The following is a 17,804-nucleotide window of genomic DNA, read 5'->3' on the forward strand; positions in this document are numbered from 1 at the left end:
TCATCCCGACCACACACGCGGTGACCTGGATCGATGAGAGTTTCGAGACACACTTTCCCTCTACGAAATTTCGCGCCAGGTCGCCCTCGCTCGAACCGATCGCGGTCGCGATCGAGACGCGTGCATCTCTCTCGTCTCGCAAACATGCACGATCCGAAGAGAGGCGTTAGTCGCTTTCTCATCATTTCCCTCACACATTGCTCTCTTCTGCTTGCAGGTAATATGGGTGTGCATACTCTGCCGGAAGAAGCAGGAACTTCTTTCGAAGACCGGACAATGGATGACGAAGACTGGCCTCGCCGCCGCGGACAGCGCGATGCTGCGACAAATGCAAGAGGACATGCAGGTGGGTGGTCCTCAGGGACTCGTGGACCAAACTCAGGATAAAAGACCGAAACTCGAGAGGGCGCACAGCGCGGCTGAGAAAGAGAATTTGCCGTTGTTACAGAGAAGCGGAAACTGTCTGCTCAAGAGACAGTACTCCCAGCAGGACCAGGTAACGTTCCCTTCACTCGTTATCGATATCTCCTTGCGAGGAGCGCACGCGCTTTATTTATGAGACAGAGCTACTTTTTCGGGCACATACCACGAGGTTGCGATTCGTAGTTGCGTCTTGAGTCGTATCGCGTATGTTTCGCATTTCACGCGTCTCGCGTCTCTTTCTTCACGAGTCATTTATTTGCGGGTGGAAGAGAAGAGAAGAGAGGAGACCTTGAAGGATCACCGACCCCATAGACTCGTATACATGGACTAAGCGCTTTACAAAAGCCGAAAAAGGATAGCCTGTGCTTGGGACGTTGTCAAATTTGAAAATTGGAAAAGACTTGCAAGAAAAAGAAGACAGGGGAAGAATGTAGCTTATAAAAAGAATTTTTTAAGAGATATCAACCTTTTTTGTGTGAATGTTTATTGCAACTAGTCGTTCCCGACTAACCAGCAATTTTATTTTGTCTTTATTTTGCAAAAGTATAATCTAGAATTGGCCAGCGCATTTCCTAGTTAAAATTGATGTTGTATTGTTGTTAGGTCAGTTCATGAGGTTTAGTTCTCTTTAATTTTCGCCTTAATTCCTCGAACTTAAATAGCTGATGGACCTCAGCGTTCATTGTGCTCACGTGGTCTATCTTGATGTCTTCGCGCTAAGAGATATCAATGGATAAGGAACATTTCATAATCTGGACATTTCTAAATTAGCTGGACAGTCTCAGCTGGATAGCTGAGAGATGATAAAATCTAGACTGTCCGGCTGAAATCTGGGCGTCTGGCGTCTGGCCTAACCTGTGCCGCAGGCATTCCACTCTTGTCTGGCTTGTCTGATTTTTATTGGAAAAAGCTAGAGGATAGAACGTACCTGTGAACAGTGAAAGAGAGAGAGAGAGAGAGAGAGAAAGGAGGGGGAGGATATAGCTCCTTTAAATCTTTTTCAAATCTCTCACAAGACAGCGCAGTCTATGTATGTGAGTGTATGATCGGTGGCCGCGTGATCGTCAGGCGCGGCGCCAGACGCTCAGTGCATTCCATTTTGCTGTTGCAGATCGCGGGTAGCCGAATGTCCGCCGACAACGAGGTGGAGATAGCAGTTTCGCCTCACGTGAGAACTTTACCGACACCTCACATGGTGGTCGGTTCTTATCCGATGCAACAAACCCTGCGACACCCCGCAGTCTTCCCTGACGACGATCCCAATTTATACCAAGGCGAAATCGACGGTTTGATGAGGCAACTTCCGCAGAACTATCAGAGGCAACGGCCGACCTATCCGGTGAGTAAGCCGACGACTCGGAATCGATTCTCGCTGAGGCGATAGGAATCAGTTGGCGTGTAGCGTGGCCGTGATCGAAATGAAATTCGCCGGATTGATTTCCTCGCATCGTTCTCGCTCCGTTGCGCGACATCGGAAAATCCGGCACTCTTTAGACTTCTCTTTCGGGTTTCGAGTCTTGCGAAATCCTCGCACTCTCCTATTTTTCCTTCGTTTGACAATGAAGGTTACGGTCGATCTTGATTCTTCTCCATTTGTCATCCCGAAAATCATAGAGACGCGATTAGAAACGTATATCGCGACTTGAATTCGATCAGTTTCGTAATTGGCGGATTGTTCGGCGCGCGACGCAGGATCAGAACGTCGATCTCGGGATGACTTACGGCCAGACGACGGTGGAATCCGTTCCCGTTCGGACCGCGATGCAGCAGCATTCGATGCATCAGACACAAGCCGGACATCCCGTTCAACCTGTTGTGGGCGTCCAGCAACAAAGGAGCTTCAGCAGCAGCGAAGAGGAACGAAGCACGCCGGAGTGCGCGAGCGACGAGCCGGACGAGTCGGAGAAGGGTAAGTGAATCCCCCAGCTCGATATTTATTTCTGGCTCGGCGACTTATCGCTCGATACACCGATCAAGCAGATTCATATTTTATGCAATTAGCGAAATGACTTAACTTGAGGCACTTGATGCTACTCGGCGATGCGAGTGCTGGCTCCATTTACATTCACCTCTCGAGGAAGTCTCGTTTCGACGAAGATTTCACAGAGGAAGAATTCCTACGCGAATAGGTCTCCACTCTCCATACGTATAATTGCTATTACACAAAATTCAAAGTCTGACAAAGACACAATCCGAACCCCGTTTTGTGTCGTAAAAGACGTTTTCAGCGGAAACTCTCGGTGAAATTGAGAGGACAGGACGCGCGTCGGTACGCTAACGGCGGCACGTGCTTGCCCAAATTACGCGCGCGTCCTTCGATCCTTCTCGCTCATCCGGCACATTAACTCATCGGCTGATCGACGCGGAGCGAACAGTCCCGGGAGTTGGACTGTTGCGTGAAGTCTACGTGGACATTTCGCAGACGCTTCATCGGCTCACTTGCGAAAGCGGAATTACCGAATCGTCGGCGGATTGGCTCCGTGCATGACGGCCTCGTCAGGACGAGCCTCTCTCGATCGGCTTGGCTTCGCCCTTGAAAGTCGTCGCACGAGGAAAGCGCAGTCTTTCCGTGTCAATAGATATTTGGTTTACGAGGAATGCGTGGTTACCCGGCCGGGCGATTGAGGAAAGTGCAATCGATCGATCCAATGCTCGTGTTTGTTCACAACACAACGTGCGTGCGATTATAACTACGCGTCGGCCGCGGCGGTTGCGTCGAAGTGGAATTTATACCTGCAGAGAACGCACCCGGCAGAGAGAGAGAGAGAGAGAGAGAGAGAGAGAGAGAGAGAGAGAGAGAGAGACACGACGACGACGACGACGATGAGGCGACAGCATCCGCGCAACGAGATCGCGTCGCAATCGGTTCTGTGGATTTAACGAATCGATTTCACGCGCGCATATGTCGATACCTCGATACCTCGATACCTCGCGATACCAGCGCGTTTGCCTGTGCTCCCGCGCCTCTGTAAAACCAGCTGCGACGCGGCCCGAAAAGTCGGACAAAAGAGAGAGGGGCGAGGAGGAGGGAGAGGGAGAAGAAGAGAGCGACAGAAGAACCGTGTGTGTGTGCATGCATGCGGTTCACGGTTGATTAGACGCGGGATCGGCGAACTGTGAACCGTACTCATCCAGGTGCGCGCACCTGTGGGGTGCGCGCGCGTTTCTCTCGCGGCACGTACAGGAATAACTTGGACTCTCTGGTCGCCTCCTCTCGCCTCCTGGCGCTACTTTTTCCAGCGATGAAGGTCGCGACGGAGGAGCGCCGGTACGGGGATCGAGTTTCCCTCGCGTCGATCGCGTCGCGAAAAGCCGACGAGAGTTCGCCTTTGCCCGCTCGCGGGGTTTCGAGAGAGATCGCCGCGTTAATAATAAAATACGCCGAGGAGAGGCGTAGACCCGGCGCGATTTATACGCGTCGGATCGCCCGGAGTCTCTCCTCCCACGGGGGGAATCAGAAAGCCACAGAGTTCGTTTCCCGCCGAGAGGCGGACTTCGCGGATCAAACGATCGATCGTCTTTCGCGCTGGCTCGGTTATAGCCGGAGCCAGCTGTTCGCAACGCGTCGAGCGCTAATTACGTGCGCGACATTGACGCGCGCACGCGGGGGGGATGGAGACAGAGGCTGCGGGCGCGAAGTTTGCGGAGCTAAACAGTGTAAAGGTAATAGAGATAGGATCGCGGGGAGAACAATACGGTCGCGTTTAATAATTTCCATGCGGGCGCATTGTGCGCCAACGGTGGGAACGCACGTGAAATGTCGCGTTATATAACTTGATGCGCGCATATCGATTTTATAATGGCCCGCCGCCTCTTTCCAGTTTTCGCGATCCGGCGACGCGCGATACGAGCCGCGCGTTCGGGCGATATCGACCGGACGATTGCGCGACACGGACGCGCGCGCGCGCGCGCGCGCGTCCGTCCGCCTTCGATCGCCACCTGTGATAGACGTAACCCGTGGCCGTCGTTAAATTCGCGCGATCGGCGCAACCCTCGCGCGATCGTGTATCGTGTATTGCGCCGTATCGCCCGATATCCTGCGGGAATTCTCAGCTTCTGCCCTCCCGGTCTCGCCGTTGCATTGATCCTTGGCGTCCTCTCGCCCCTCGCACGCCCTTCCTGCCTTCTCTCACTCCACCTCCCTCTCTCTCTCTCTGTCTCGCCCCCCCCTCCCCACGCTCGCGCGCTCTCTTTCTCTCCCTAACGCGGTCTTCCTATTTCCACCCCATCTCTCTTCTTCCTTCTTAACGCTCTCGCTCACTCGCACTACGCGCCCACGCGCTGGGCGGTGACGTCACGCGGCCAGCACGTGGGCGAATTCAAACATTCGCCCCTTCTTCGTTTCTGGGTAGTCTTTCGACCCCTATCCGCCGGAGCCTAGGCAAAAAAACGTCGTCGTCTTTCGAGGCACGGTGTACTCCCACTCACCCGATTCATCTGGAGATCATCTCGGAAATCATTCTGCTTTCTGGTAACCGAATTTACGACTGCACTTCTGAGCCCTGGCCTCGTTTCGATTTTTCCCTCCCGCTCCCGTTTCTCTCTTTTCCTCTCATCCCCCTTCTCTCTCTCTCTCTCTCTCTCTCACTCATTCGCTCACTCACTCTCCCTCGCTCGTCGGGAACGATTCGAGGGCTTTGTAGGCGCGCGCGCGTTATCGTACTCTCGTCGTTCGCAAACGCACGGGGAGCCGGCGGAATTGACGTCGCTTTTGACATGGATATAACTGTAAACCAAAGTCCCATCGACTTCGCGCGAGTTTACTCTCCCCCGGTGGAGAAGAAGAGAAAAAGCAAGAGAGAGAGAGAGAGGAGAGAGAGAGAGAGAGAGAGAGAGAGAGAGAGAGAGAGAGAGAGAGAGAAAAGGGAGGCAGGGAAAGAGCAACGCATCGTCCACGGAGAACGGGGTTACGAAATGTCATCGAGAGCACAATGAAGATCATGTGAACCCGCACACCCGCTTGCCACTCTCGGCTCGTTACTTATGAACAGAGCGCTCGGAAACTTTGACATTTTCCCTCCCTCGGGACGATGAAAGAACTGCGTATATCATACGACAACGCTTGCCAAGACCAATGCGAGAGAGAAAGAGAGGGAGAGAGAGAGAGAGAGAGAGAGAGAGAGAGAGAGAGAGAGAGAGAGAAGAGAAGAGAAGAGAAGAGAAGAGAAGAGAAGAGAAGAGAAGAGAAGAGAAGAGAAGAGAAGAGAAGAGAAGAGAAGAGAAGCATCCGCACCCGCCCATTGACGTTCGCTCGCGTTTACGTTCGCCACGCGTTTCTACGCTACGCGTATCATCGCGCCAAAGTGTACATCGTAATTATCGCGCACGCGAAAATTCATGCGCAATTCGTGTACGCGTTCGTACGTTTTTCATGATTGATTACCCGCGACAAGGGCCGGGTTGCTCGGCGCGCGAGTGGGCAGAGGGGAATTCTGTATTCGCCGAGGAGAATTAGCGTAGTTGCGTTTAACTCGGTATATTCAACAACAGCTACGGCAGCTACGACGATGTTTCACGCGCCGGTCTCGATTTTTCGCGCGTTCACGGCGCAACGGGGTCGCGAACATTGTCGGCGGGCGGTCTCATATAAATTTAATCCGAAGACATTGCAATCTGACGGGCGACCGAGCAAGCTGCTTCGACGCCGTGTTCATTTTTTACCCCCCCATGGAGCGCGCGCTCTCTCTCTCTCTCTCTCTCTCTCTCTCTCTCATTTCTTTGTTTCTTTTTTTCTCATTCTTTCTCTCTCTCTCCCTCTCGCCCCCGCATAAATCTGGCGCCGCGTGCGGCCGAGAGCATCGAAATTAGTTTTTACGTAGGAATCAAAGCACGTAACCGTACCTATTCGCGGAAATATATGCGCGCGCGTCCGGAAGCAGTATGGTAAAGGGAAAGAGCAGACGGAGGGAAAGGGAGGACGCGACGAATCGAATCGTTTAACATTACACTTTTACCTTTGCACTGTAACAACCTCGGCATATGTCGCGTTGTATTTGTAAAACAAATATTTCGGATGCGTTGCGCGCACGCATCGAAATTATTAATCCCACGTTGGAAGTCAAAGTGCGTGACCGAACGCATTTCCGGAGGTACACCCGCGCTCGCCCAGCAGCGAAAGGACAGAGAGAGAGAGAGAGAGAGAGAGAGAGAGAGAGAGAGAGAGAGAGAGAGAGAGAGAGAGAGAGAGAGAGAGAGAGAGAGCCGAGAGAGATCGAATAGGTTAATGTTATTCTCTTACCTTTGCACTATAACGACTCCGGCACGTAGAATACACAGAGCGTTATATCTAAAATAACTCCGGCGCACCCCGAGTACACGCGTCCCTCGTTTGCGTTAATCCGCGTGATAAAAGCGCTCCCTTCGACTGACGACCCGAAGGGTTGCGGCTGACGAGCGTCGGTAAAGACCGAGCGAAACCGCCGACTTCGATGCCGACGACGTCCGGAGCGCGTTGGATCTCGCAGCTCGCTCGCGTTATTTGTTCCAAACGTCCGGTAAGCCCTACCCTGAGAGCGACGCGCGAAGAAGACGGCGAAGCGTGCAGCGATTCCCTAAATAAGAACGAGCTCGAAGGTAACGAGTTACGAAGGTAACAATTACATCCGGCAATGCACGGGCGTGCCCATCCGCGAATATCCGGTGATGCAAGCTTGCGTTAGGTTCCGCAGAGCAGAATCCCTCGAAGGGCGGGAAGGAGGGAGAGAAATGCGCACATCGGCTTTGATCTCGTCGTCTCTACACCTCCGCGTTTATTTCTGTCGAATTGGAGGGGGGGAGAGAGGGCGATACGTACAACCCGGGGCTCTCTCCGACTGTCGCGTCTACGTGCGTCGCCGCATGATATTTCCTCTCGACCGCTGCGTATCGGCCGTGCGCGGTCGTCCGGGGTAAACACGCTGCGTCGGAATCAAGCGTGCACTCGGTGGAAGCTTGCTGAGACTGCCGATGCTCTCGTGTATCAAAGACACACATTGCGCGGCCGCTCCGTGTGACGCATGGTCTGTCGGTGGTCTTCAATAAAAATGCTAATAATAGCGATAACGCGAGTCGACGGCGAGGCGGCCACGACGGTTCTTCGTTCGTCTCGCGTATTTGTTCTCTCTCTCTCTCTCTCTCTCTCTCTCTCTCTCTCTCTCTCTTCCGTCGCGAAGTGATCCGCGAGCTGGAGATCGAGAACGGGCCGCCTCGATCAATGAGAATCATAGACTCGCATACTCGCGGGTATGCGATCGCCCCGAGTCGAGTTTACTTCACCAGGCTCCTCGGCTAGACCCCGAGAGGTGAGAAATTACAAAGGAGAGACGCACTGACGCATTGGATGGTCGATCGCACGCCTCCCGACGTCCCGACACGGCGATTAACGAGCGCTCTTGGTGGCGCCGGCTCACTTCGATCTCGATTCGGCCGATCTCATTCGTCACCCTCCAGCTCTGGAATCTAGACTCCGAGATCTATGAAGTCTGCGAATTGTCGCTCGGGTTACCGATCGGAGTCGCTCGACGCCGGCGAAGTACTCCGCGTGTGACAATGTGACACTCGAGACGAGAGACGCAAGGTGCGAGCGCGCGCACCGTCCGACGAGCGCTGAGACGAGTCGTCGCGCTCAGCAGCGACGAGAGTCGAGCTGCGATCATGAGATGACGAGATCAGGACCGAGTGACAGGGGACGAGTGACGGAACCGCGGTCGCGAGGAGAGAGTCGCCTCGGAGAGAATGACGCGAAAGCGAAGACGAAGGCGAAGCGAAAGCAAGCGAAGCGACGGCGGGATAGCCCGACACGGTGGTGCTGTTGTTGCTCCCATTCGTAGATGCACAATACAATTAGAGACTAGATAATTAGTTTGTAGAAGCTCTCGAGAGAGGTAAGTTGCGTATTATATTCATAGCCATGTGTTGGCCGGCTGATCGGCCGCACTGAGGCCTGCGAGTGCCTGCGAGTGCCTGCGAGTGCCGCGGCCTCCGGCTGCGCCGAGCTGGAGACACGTGTCTCCGCGGCTTCGGGCCGCGAAGAAACGAGAGGGTGATCCTTGCAGGCTGGAGTCAATCGCCGGGAGGAGTCGACGCGGCGCGGCGATCCGCTTCTTCCTCGGTCTCTGAGCGATCTCTCTGTGCTTCCATCGCCTCCGTCTCTTATCATTGTTGTCATTCTTTCAGCCACGGAATGAGCGTTGAGCACCGGAGCGCTCGTCAGCGACGAGATCTCGCGAATCGACCAGCGTCGACCAACGGCGACACACTCCACGCGCACCGACAATAATGATAACGCGCTCAACGCCGCGTAATGTGTGAAAAAAGAAAGATTGTAACAATGCCTCGCACTCGTCGTTATCGATCACAAGCTCCAGCGACGAGATGGCGAGTGGGCGAGTAGCGGTGCTCGGCACTTCGAGTTTACGATTCGAGTGATCTGCGCTAATGAGTCCTCGTTGGACTCGCGCGCGTCCACGCAGTTTTATCCGTATTTCTCGTGCCGCTGAACTTCTGCGGCTCAGCGGAATTTTTTTCCTCGCGGGGAATAGGAGCGCAGACGCGAGATACCGGCCGTCGCGACGACGACGACGACGACGACGACGGCAACGACGGCGAAAGCGGGCGTAAGGTGGCGGCGGGAATGGGGGCGGTAAAATCTCCGAGTGATTTATACGCGGCGAGCCGGTGTCATCTAACTTTTAAATTAAGATCCTCCCTGCACTTCCCTCCCCCCTGGCGAGACTCGCCGCGACCGCGCGCGCGGCGATTTCCCGCATGTAGCGAGCGGACGTCCGGGCGATTCGGCCGCCTTCGCTTTTCCCCGCGTTGTCCACACATGAGATGAGTTGCGCATCGTCGTCGCGTGGGAAATGTCACCGTCCGCGTCGGCAAGTCGGCACCCGCGACCGCGTGACCATTCCGCCTACCTTAATCGCGCCGCGCTCAAACGTCCGTCGACAGTCGTTCTCGCGAGGCTCTCCTTGACGCGTTTCGCGTCAGGACGACGTCTTCCGCGCTGCCGTCGCGCCCGCTCATTGTTTCGTCGCTTCTTCCCCTCCGTATCTTCTCGTCCTCTCGCAATCTCGCCACCTCGTATGATTGATTCCACGTGGGACGCGGACGGAGCGCCGTGGAAATTCAGCCGGAGTGTGTTCCTGCGCGCGCGTCGGACATGTCGATGTGAGATTTTTCGTGACTGAATCGATTGCGCATCGCATATATAAACGGGGCTCCGTGCGACAATGGAAAGCGGCGTTTCAGCGACGTCGCGCTCGCCCTGCTTTTATTGTCTCTCTTTATACCGTAATGTCGAGATCGCATCGTTCGCGGATATCAAATGCATACCGCCACCGCCACCGCCGCCGCCGCCACACGGATATGGATGTCGTTGAATGATATAAGAGTGCTCTCTCGTGGCGATCGTGTAACCAATTTGTTGGCTTTACGAGCCGCGAGAAATATCTTCATCGCGTCGCCGTATCGCGTGTCTGCGCTGTGCACGTCGTCGGCCGAGACATTTTGTTTTTTTTTTTTTTTCCTTTTTCTTTCTCTCTTTTCATTCCCCCGGAAATGTACTCACTCGCGCATCGGTCGACCTGAGAGAGGAGAAGGCGTAGCTCCTTCTCTCTCTCTCTCTCTCTCTCTCTCTCTCTCTCTCTCTCTCTCTCTCTCCCTCTCTCTCTCTCTCTCTCTCTCTCTCCCTCCCTCTGTCTTTCTCTTTCTTTTAGGTGCGATTTCGCAATCGACTTGTAAACGACGGAAATTCATCGGCCGTTTCTTTCAGAGACTCAGCTCGCGCGAGCACCAGCTGACGTCAAAGAGTCGTTCGCTCGCGACATGTTTGCGAAACAGCATGAAATACCGAATAAACTCGAGCCCGCTGAATCGAGCACGTTCCCGCGTTTCCCTTCTTCTCTCCCTTCTTCGTATTACTTTTTCCCTTCTTCTTTCTGGTTTTTGTTCCGGGCGATATTTTTAATTCACGCAGACGGCTCGCTCATTCAGGCCCGCGCCCGCGCCCGTCTCTTCGATTTTTTGTCCAATCTACACTCTCCCCCCCCCCCCTCCTTCATTGTGTTCGATCGCATTGAGCACGACTCGCGTTTCGCTCATCGTCACCGCGCGCAACTCCGCATTTTCGCACCAGTTTGTTTTCCGACATGGCGCAGAGAGGAACAGAGAGAGAGAGAGGGAGGGAGGGGGGGAGAATGGACCGACGTTCACGACGGCGAGCGTCGTTTCGGCCGTCGCTGCTCGCATGCCATCTCATCATGAATTAGCGAATAATTAAGCCGACGGCGTGCTGTCATCGTTGCGATTGTGACCACAGTTAAAGGAAAATCGACTTTTAGGGCAAAAGACGCCGACGCTAGTGCTGACTTCCAGGAGCTTACAGGAGAAGGCGGCAGACACAATGAATCGGCAATTTCTCGCGGTACTTAATGACTCTTTTTATTGCATATATATATATATACATATACATATATAACGATACCAAGCAAAAGTCACACATCTTTCGCTATATATTATATAATCGCTCGCATACATACACATATATATTTATTGTATGTATACTTACATATATATATTATATGTATATCTGTGCGTGTGTGTGTGCATGTGTGTGTACGTATCTGCCGAACGGTCGCGCGTACATCAAGCGACGATCGATAAGCTGTTTCTCTTTTCGGCTTTGACAGACTCTCTCTCTTTCTCTCTCTCTCTCTCTCTCTCTTCTGTCTTTCTCTGGTGCAGCTCGGCTACACCGTTACGTCCCGCTTGTAATTTCCGCAAAATTTCATATCGCGAAATTTAACCGGCCAAGAGAGAGAGAAAAAGAGACAAGAGATGGCAGGGAAAAAATCAACGAAGGATGAACTTTGGAAACAAAAGTAATTCTTTTTGATTTTTTCCTTCTTTTTTCCTCACGAGTCCCCCGTGCGTTGCGCTAATTCAGTTTCGAAATTAAATCTCGCTGGCAACATACCGTCGGTACGCGTTTAATTGCGTTTAAGATCCTTCAGTATTATCTCGCGCTTCGCGACTATCCTTCCGTGGCGGGATACACCCACGTTAGCGTTATCGCGAGAAATAAGGAGCGGAGCGAATTTTTTTCTGGAAAAGTACAATTCCGTTCTACGAAGAGAGAGAGAGAGAGAGAGAGAGAGAGGGGGGGGGCAGGAGAGAGACAGAGAGGAAGAGACATATATGTATAGAAAGACTCGCACATTTCGTATCGCGGTGCAAACGCAACGCGATGCGACGCGACGCGACCGATCGGCAGAATTGTAATTTTGTTTTTAGATTTTATTTGTTCTACTTTGGACGGCTATATGAATCGTGCACAGGTATATTTTTATCTACACTCTACTCGGAATATATATGTACACGTACACACAACTCGATCGACAGATGTATTACGCCTCTCGAGATTCTCCACTCGCTCGCTACACACGTATATGTATACACACATGTAAACACACACACATACAGACATGAATGTGTACTCATACACGCTGTAGATATCTGTCATTAATCAAGATGATAACGCGGCAGTAGTAACGTTACGTTTCTCTCTCCTTCGAGTTGAGATACCTTTATGTGTCGTCCTTTTCTTTCATGTTGATGTCTCGAATCGTGTTGCGTGTCTTTGGCATCTGCACGAGCGGACTCCTTTGCACTCGCAAACGTGATAATTTTAGAAAACACACAGGAGAACGCGTCGCCTCCGGGACGGCTCTCGTCCGCGGAGTTCGCTATCTTTGCACACGATCGCGCAGAAGCCAAAGCGAATCCTGTGTCTCGTCCATTTGTCCGATTTCGCCCATACTGGTCATTTCTGTTCTGTGTCTCGTGTCGTTTTGTGTGACAGACGAAGGTCCTGTGTACCGGTAAAGTCTCCCCCCTCACCACCACCACCACCACCACTATCACTGTCCCCTGGAAGACACAGATAAGCGTGCTGACGCGGAACTTCAGATGGACATCTCGTCGTACTGTAATTGCCGTGATGCACGTGCGCGCACACGTACACACACAACCACATGTTCCCTGCACATTTACACATAGTCGTACCTAGTTGTCTCTCTCGTCATATATCCATGTAGGATATCATGCCAGGCACACAGATTCAGACTCGTATATATATGTATACACACACACACACACATCTTTATACGGTTCTACTTAACGCTTCAGGCATCGTCTATCGCACATTTATCGCGGGCAAGCTTGCACCTTACCTCGTTTCCGACAGGTATACCGTATATAACACACTATAAACGCTCTTACACGAAACTAACGCGCAAATTAGAGAGAGAGGGAGAGGGAGAGAGAGAGAGAGAGAGAGAGAGAGAGAGAGAGAGAGAGAGAGAGAGGGGATGTGAGAGAGTGAGAAAGTGAGAGAGGAGAGACAGAGGAGTACCGGGAAGGTGAAGGCGAAACGTAACACAGCGAGAAAGTGATTCGAGACAAGAATGAGATAATCCTCGCGACACGAACACGCTTCTGTTTCTCGACGCGTAGACTTAACGCGATCGTCGCAGAACGAGCCGCCGTGAAGCTCGGGCAGTGGAAGTGTGCCGGACAAATGGCAGAATTTCGCGGGGGAAAGAGGGAAGAGCGAGAGAGTGAATTCTCTCATGCGACGTCGCGACGGGTCGTAGTAGCTGAAGCTAAGGGTTTCGCACGCGGTGTCGATCCATCGTGCTCGTCGAGAGTCGTAGAGAGAGGTAGCTAAATAGAGAAAGAAAGGCAACAGGGGGAGAGGGGTAAAGAGAAGAAAAAAAACACGAAAACGAATTTTGGATCTACTGTAGGGAAGGGGTACTACCACCACGCGGGAGGTCCGAAATCGATGTCCAGTGGTGGGCGTAGGCACAACGGACCCCACAATGGGCACCACGGTGCTGGCGCGATGACCGTCGAGCATAACGGCCACCATCCACCGCGAGAGCCGCGAAAAGAAGAGAACACCCTCGTCAGACGGAGCTTCCGCAGGTGCGGCGACGAGTGGCGCGCCGATAGTAGGAGGTGCGTTTCCCAAAGAAAGCGAGAGCGATCGCGATCGCGCCCCGCTGGCTTTCTCCCGCGACACTTTTTCTCACGCTGACTTCTTCCCCGCGCACGTTAACGAACGAATCTTCCATCCTACGTGGTGAATTCACGATCGATAGATCGATAGATAGAAGATGAGTCGATCCTCCGAGGTGGTGACTTTCGGTCCGCACTGCGAGAGCACCTCGAAGAGAACAATAATTTAATGATAGTGTTTTTTTTTCTTCATTAAATTTATATATATATATAAATTGAAGGTCATATTGGAAGGTGGGGGGAAGAGGGTGAAAAATATCACGCGATATTTTTACGACTGGTTTTAATTCGCGCTCCGAATCGACGAACGGCTCGAAATCAGAAATCAAAGTCACACCCAGCCGAATCGAAGCCGCGTTCCCGTGTTACGTTTACTCGCCGGAAGCGAGTTTTCCGACCAACGAACCCCATCCCCGGAAATTGAACGACGAGCGAGCGGCCGGAGGGGTGAGCGAAGCCTCGCGCGAAGCTCCGGGGCTTGATGCGTTCGCGATCGGATCGCGTGGGCTCGCGGAGAACGACGCGTAATAACCGCGGCGGATTAAACACACCGACCGACGGCGGCGCGCACCACCTCCATGGTCTCCTCGTGTCTCTGTGTATGTGGCGTGTCCATCAGGTTCACGGAGAGGAGGGGGAAAAAGACAGTGCGTTTTGACGGTGGGACCAATGTCGGCGGCCCTCAGGAGGAATGGTCTTGGGAGGCCGATCGACAGGGTAGTCAAGACAGCGCGACCAAAGATTCCGGCATAGACACCTCTAGCACCTTCACGAGCAGTGAAGACAGCAACAGGGGCGATCTGCCCAAGGTACGGGCTGCCAATTACGAGCGAGTAAAGTCGTACCCGTACCCGGCTCGACGCTAGTGAACAAACAAACGCTTCCCGATCGTAGCGAGTAGATATGTCCGGATTGGTAATCCGTAATGACGAAGTAGAAGGCAGGTTTCACACAGACGCGAGGACAGCCGAGCTTTTCAGAAGGAGAGTCGAGTTCGCGCGCGCGGGTGTCGATCGAGTATAAGGGGTTTTCAAGTGACGCTTTTCGCACGATCGCTCGCGACCGAGGGAAAGAGAGGCAGAGACGGCGACAGAGAGAGAGAGAGAGAGAGAGAGAGAGAGAGAGAGAAAGAGAGAGAGAGAGAGAGAGAAAGAGAGAGAAAGAGAGAGAGAGAGAGACAGGGTGGGTGGGTGGGTGGGAGGGAGGGAGCACAACGGTGGCTTTTTCTTGCGACAACGATTAGCGCGCCCGGCGCGCTTTAGCTTTAGCGTGTACGTTAATCGCGGAGAATCGGCGGACTCTCACAGGCCGTCCAAAGTGGAATTACGGTTGTTTTCTTTCCCGCCTTCTCGCTTCAATAGCGTAGCTGAGTGGCATTGGAGATGGCTTGGTAATTGATGCAATTAGCGTGCGGCACTTTGGCGTTTCGTTACTTTCGGACTACAATCCGGCGCGATATGGCGTGAGGAGAGCCAGGAGAACCGAGGGGCTCCGGAGAGGAAGAGTCGCGCGATTAGGGTGACCATATCCCAGTCATAAAAAAAGAGTAAAAGATGGGTAAAAAAAAGTGTGTAAAAGAGTACTAATTACGGTCCCAAAAGAGTACAGTAAGTAGAACACAAAATCATATAAAAGTCAAGGTGACGTCAAATAATATAAAAATTATGTCATTTTGACGTAAAAATGATTTTATGTTTTATCTGGGACAGTGATTAATGGATTACTAGGTATAATATTTAAAATAAAACATAGGGGATACTAAATAAACCGAGAAATATTAGTCGAACATATATATTTTATTATATTATTAAGATATTTTATAATTATATTTTGCACTGCGTACATCGCCTGACAATTTCGGTTTTCACTGTGTCGTTACCAAAGAGCGGAGACATCAACGCCGTTTTCCGCATTCACAACGCCAGAGCGCTACGCGCCAGTGTCGATTGTGCTGCACGATTTATACGAGGGCAGTCTGAAAAGTTCTCGGCCTAACAATGGAAGCAAATTTTTTTGCCGTGAAATATGTTTTATTTTTCAATATAATTGAAAAAATGCGCATTGGAATGCGTTTTTGGTCAATTGTTAGCAAATGCGGCACTCATCTTGCACAAAGCTCTTTCTACTGGTGTTACTACTCGAATGACTTGACAGATCGAATAAAATTTTACATGAGTTTATATCAGAGATGCCACTTTCCAATACAATTATAGTTTGACAGTTTCTAATGCCATGTATGTGTCAGGTCGAGAACTTTTCAGACTGCCTACGTAGTAACTAGCGGGGCAGAACCGTTGTGCAGAACCTCTACGCATAATCGGTATTGGCGCTCGCGGCGCTCAAATGCTGCGAGTGATGAAAACGTCACCGAAGTCTGTTCTCTGGTCATTATCGACAAAGTATAATTAACATTACGAAAAAAGAGTGCATACAAGAGTACGATACGTAAAAAGTAGAGAGTACTCTTTTTACCACCTGAAAAAGAGTACATATGGTCACCCTAAGCGCGATCGATCGCGCTGAGGATGTGTACCGTCGGTAGCATCGATTGACGCGCGAGATTCGAAAGGCCGGCAGACACACACGCTGTATAACAAAGTTACGCCCGGACGTTTGGTTTTTTATTCCCCCTCTCCCCCCTCCTCACATTTGCGCTGGCAGGAAACACCCTCTTTTGCTCGATTAACCCTAAACTTCGAGCTTTAAAGGCTTGTGTGCTTGTATTCGTATTTTTACCGAGAGAGAGAGAGAGAGAGAGAGAGAGAGAGAGAGAGAGAGAGAGAGAAATGTTTGTGTGATTTTTTTATTGGCTTTCTGTACAATTTACTGCGTTGACACCGAAAATATCAAACTCGAGCTCACTCGAGTCACACACGACGACTGAAGTCACGGAGTCCCGCGCGAATTGTCGATCATGTAAATGTCCGTTTAACAGACAATACACGCGATAAATACATAATGATTAAGGTGAGTTACGTCGCTTCGAGTTGAATCGGCGAGAAAAGTTAATTATCTCACTATTCGCGGTTTTACCTCACCAGAGGCTCGCTCCGTGAATTCAGTAATCTCGAGTAACTAATCGTCTTCTATACTACAATTCTCTTGCGTTAGACTGTTCGATACATTCCATTTGGCGCCTCCCTTGACGAGGATCCATCGTAATTTTCCCCGACTTTCCAAAGTGACGCGGATTTAACGGCTACGGGGAGAGATTCGTGTTGCTTTTAAACAATGAATAACCACTTCTGACATTCATTTCTCTTTTACGCCACTCCCGACTTAAAGTACGGTCGCCCAGAGAGTCGTCAACTTCCCGTAGGTTATATCACATAATATAAAACGCAGAGAGAGAGAGAGAGAGAGAGAGAGAGAGAGAGAGAGAGAGAGAGAGAGAGAATGTGTGCGAGTGAGTGAGTGAGTGAGTTCGCGGATAATCGATTCGATATCAAACTGAAATTGCCCGACGCAAAGAGACTCGTAGGAGCCACCCCTGCGTTATAAATTGCGCGAATTCGAAAGCGATCAGAGCGATTTCTTCCACGCGCCGGTCCGACTTTGGCGCGCGCGATTTGCAATATCTGCAATTCGCGTTTTCCGCGAGAGAGATTCGCGTTCCTGGTGTGACGACGTCCGTCGTCGTCACACCAGGAACCAGTGTTGCGTGCGGCCCTCGTCGTTCGATACACCCCGGCGTGGTAGATGGAAACTCCGCGGGTCGCGGCCCAATTATACGGGGCAAATAACCAAGATTAAATTCTCCGAGTAAACGGTCACGACGATCGAGTCATTTATCCAGCCGCGACTTACGTATCTCTGCAAATAACTCGAGACCCGTCGTCGTCGCCCCCTCCACCGCTCGTATTTCCGCCCGAGCTTGCTTTTATTTTCGCAGAAACAGGGCGTAGGAGCGGAGACCGATATCGTGACGCGGTATCACGGCGAGAACGAGGAAACCAAACGTCATCGAGAGCGGGTTTCCTGCCGCCCCCCTTTCCGATCGGATCGCGAGCGGGGCAGATGGGATGTGGGATAAATCGCGCGGGCGCGGGGTTTCTTCGCGCGCTGAAAAGCGCCGTCGAGTCCGGACGTTGCGCGATTGCATCCCGATAGTCGGGCGTGTGCGTGGGGAATTTGACGTGATTTCTCTCGCGGAGGTACATTCAAAACGATCCAATTAAATCCAGCGCGGGGACGCTGGTCCCGCTCGCTTCTCGAGAGAAGCGTACCTGTTTCATAATTCATGAAATTGGAACGCGGCCAAGGGGGTATCGGGACCCGGCGACCTCGTTAATCGTCTCGTCGATCGGTCTCGCGAGCGG

General features: G+C 52.0%; 1 protein-coding gene across 3 annotated transcripts in view; it reads left to right on the top strand.

Moving 5' to 3' along the window:
- Window positions 1-17,804, top strand: part of Rim (Rab3 interacting molecule) — a 76,166-nt gene that overhangs the window by 23,054 nt on the left and 35,308 nt on the right. For all 3 annotated transcript variants that reach the window (XR_003113052.1, XM_019843969.2, XM_025299884.1), the window contains exons 3-7: window positions 218-496; window positions 1,535-1,762; window positions 2,116-2,332; window positions 13,212-13,425; window positions 14,105-14,294. Coding sequence is in view for 2 of the 3 variants with exons in the window: in XM_019843969.2 (XP_019699528.2) it covers window positions 218-496; window positions 1,535-1,762; window positions 2,116-2,332; window positions 13,212-13,425; window positions 14,105-14,294 (1,128 nt within the window). In the remaining variant the exon portion in view is untranslated. The remainder of the gene's footprint in view (window positions 1-217; window positions 497-1,534; window positions 1,763-2,115; window positions 2,333-13,211; window positions 13,426-14,104; window positions 14,295-17,804) is intronic.

The sequence above is a fragment of the Harpegnathos saltator genome, unplaced genomic scaffold (genome assembly GCF_003227715.2).
Source record: "Harpegnathos saltator strain DR-91 unplaced genomic scaffold, Hsal_v8.6 scaffold295, whole genome shotgun sequence".
Taxonomy (NCBI): Eukaryota; Metazoa; Arthropoda; class Insecta; order Hymenoptera; family Formicidae; genus Harpegnathos; species Harpegnathos saltator.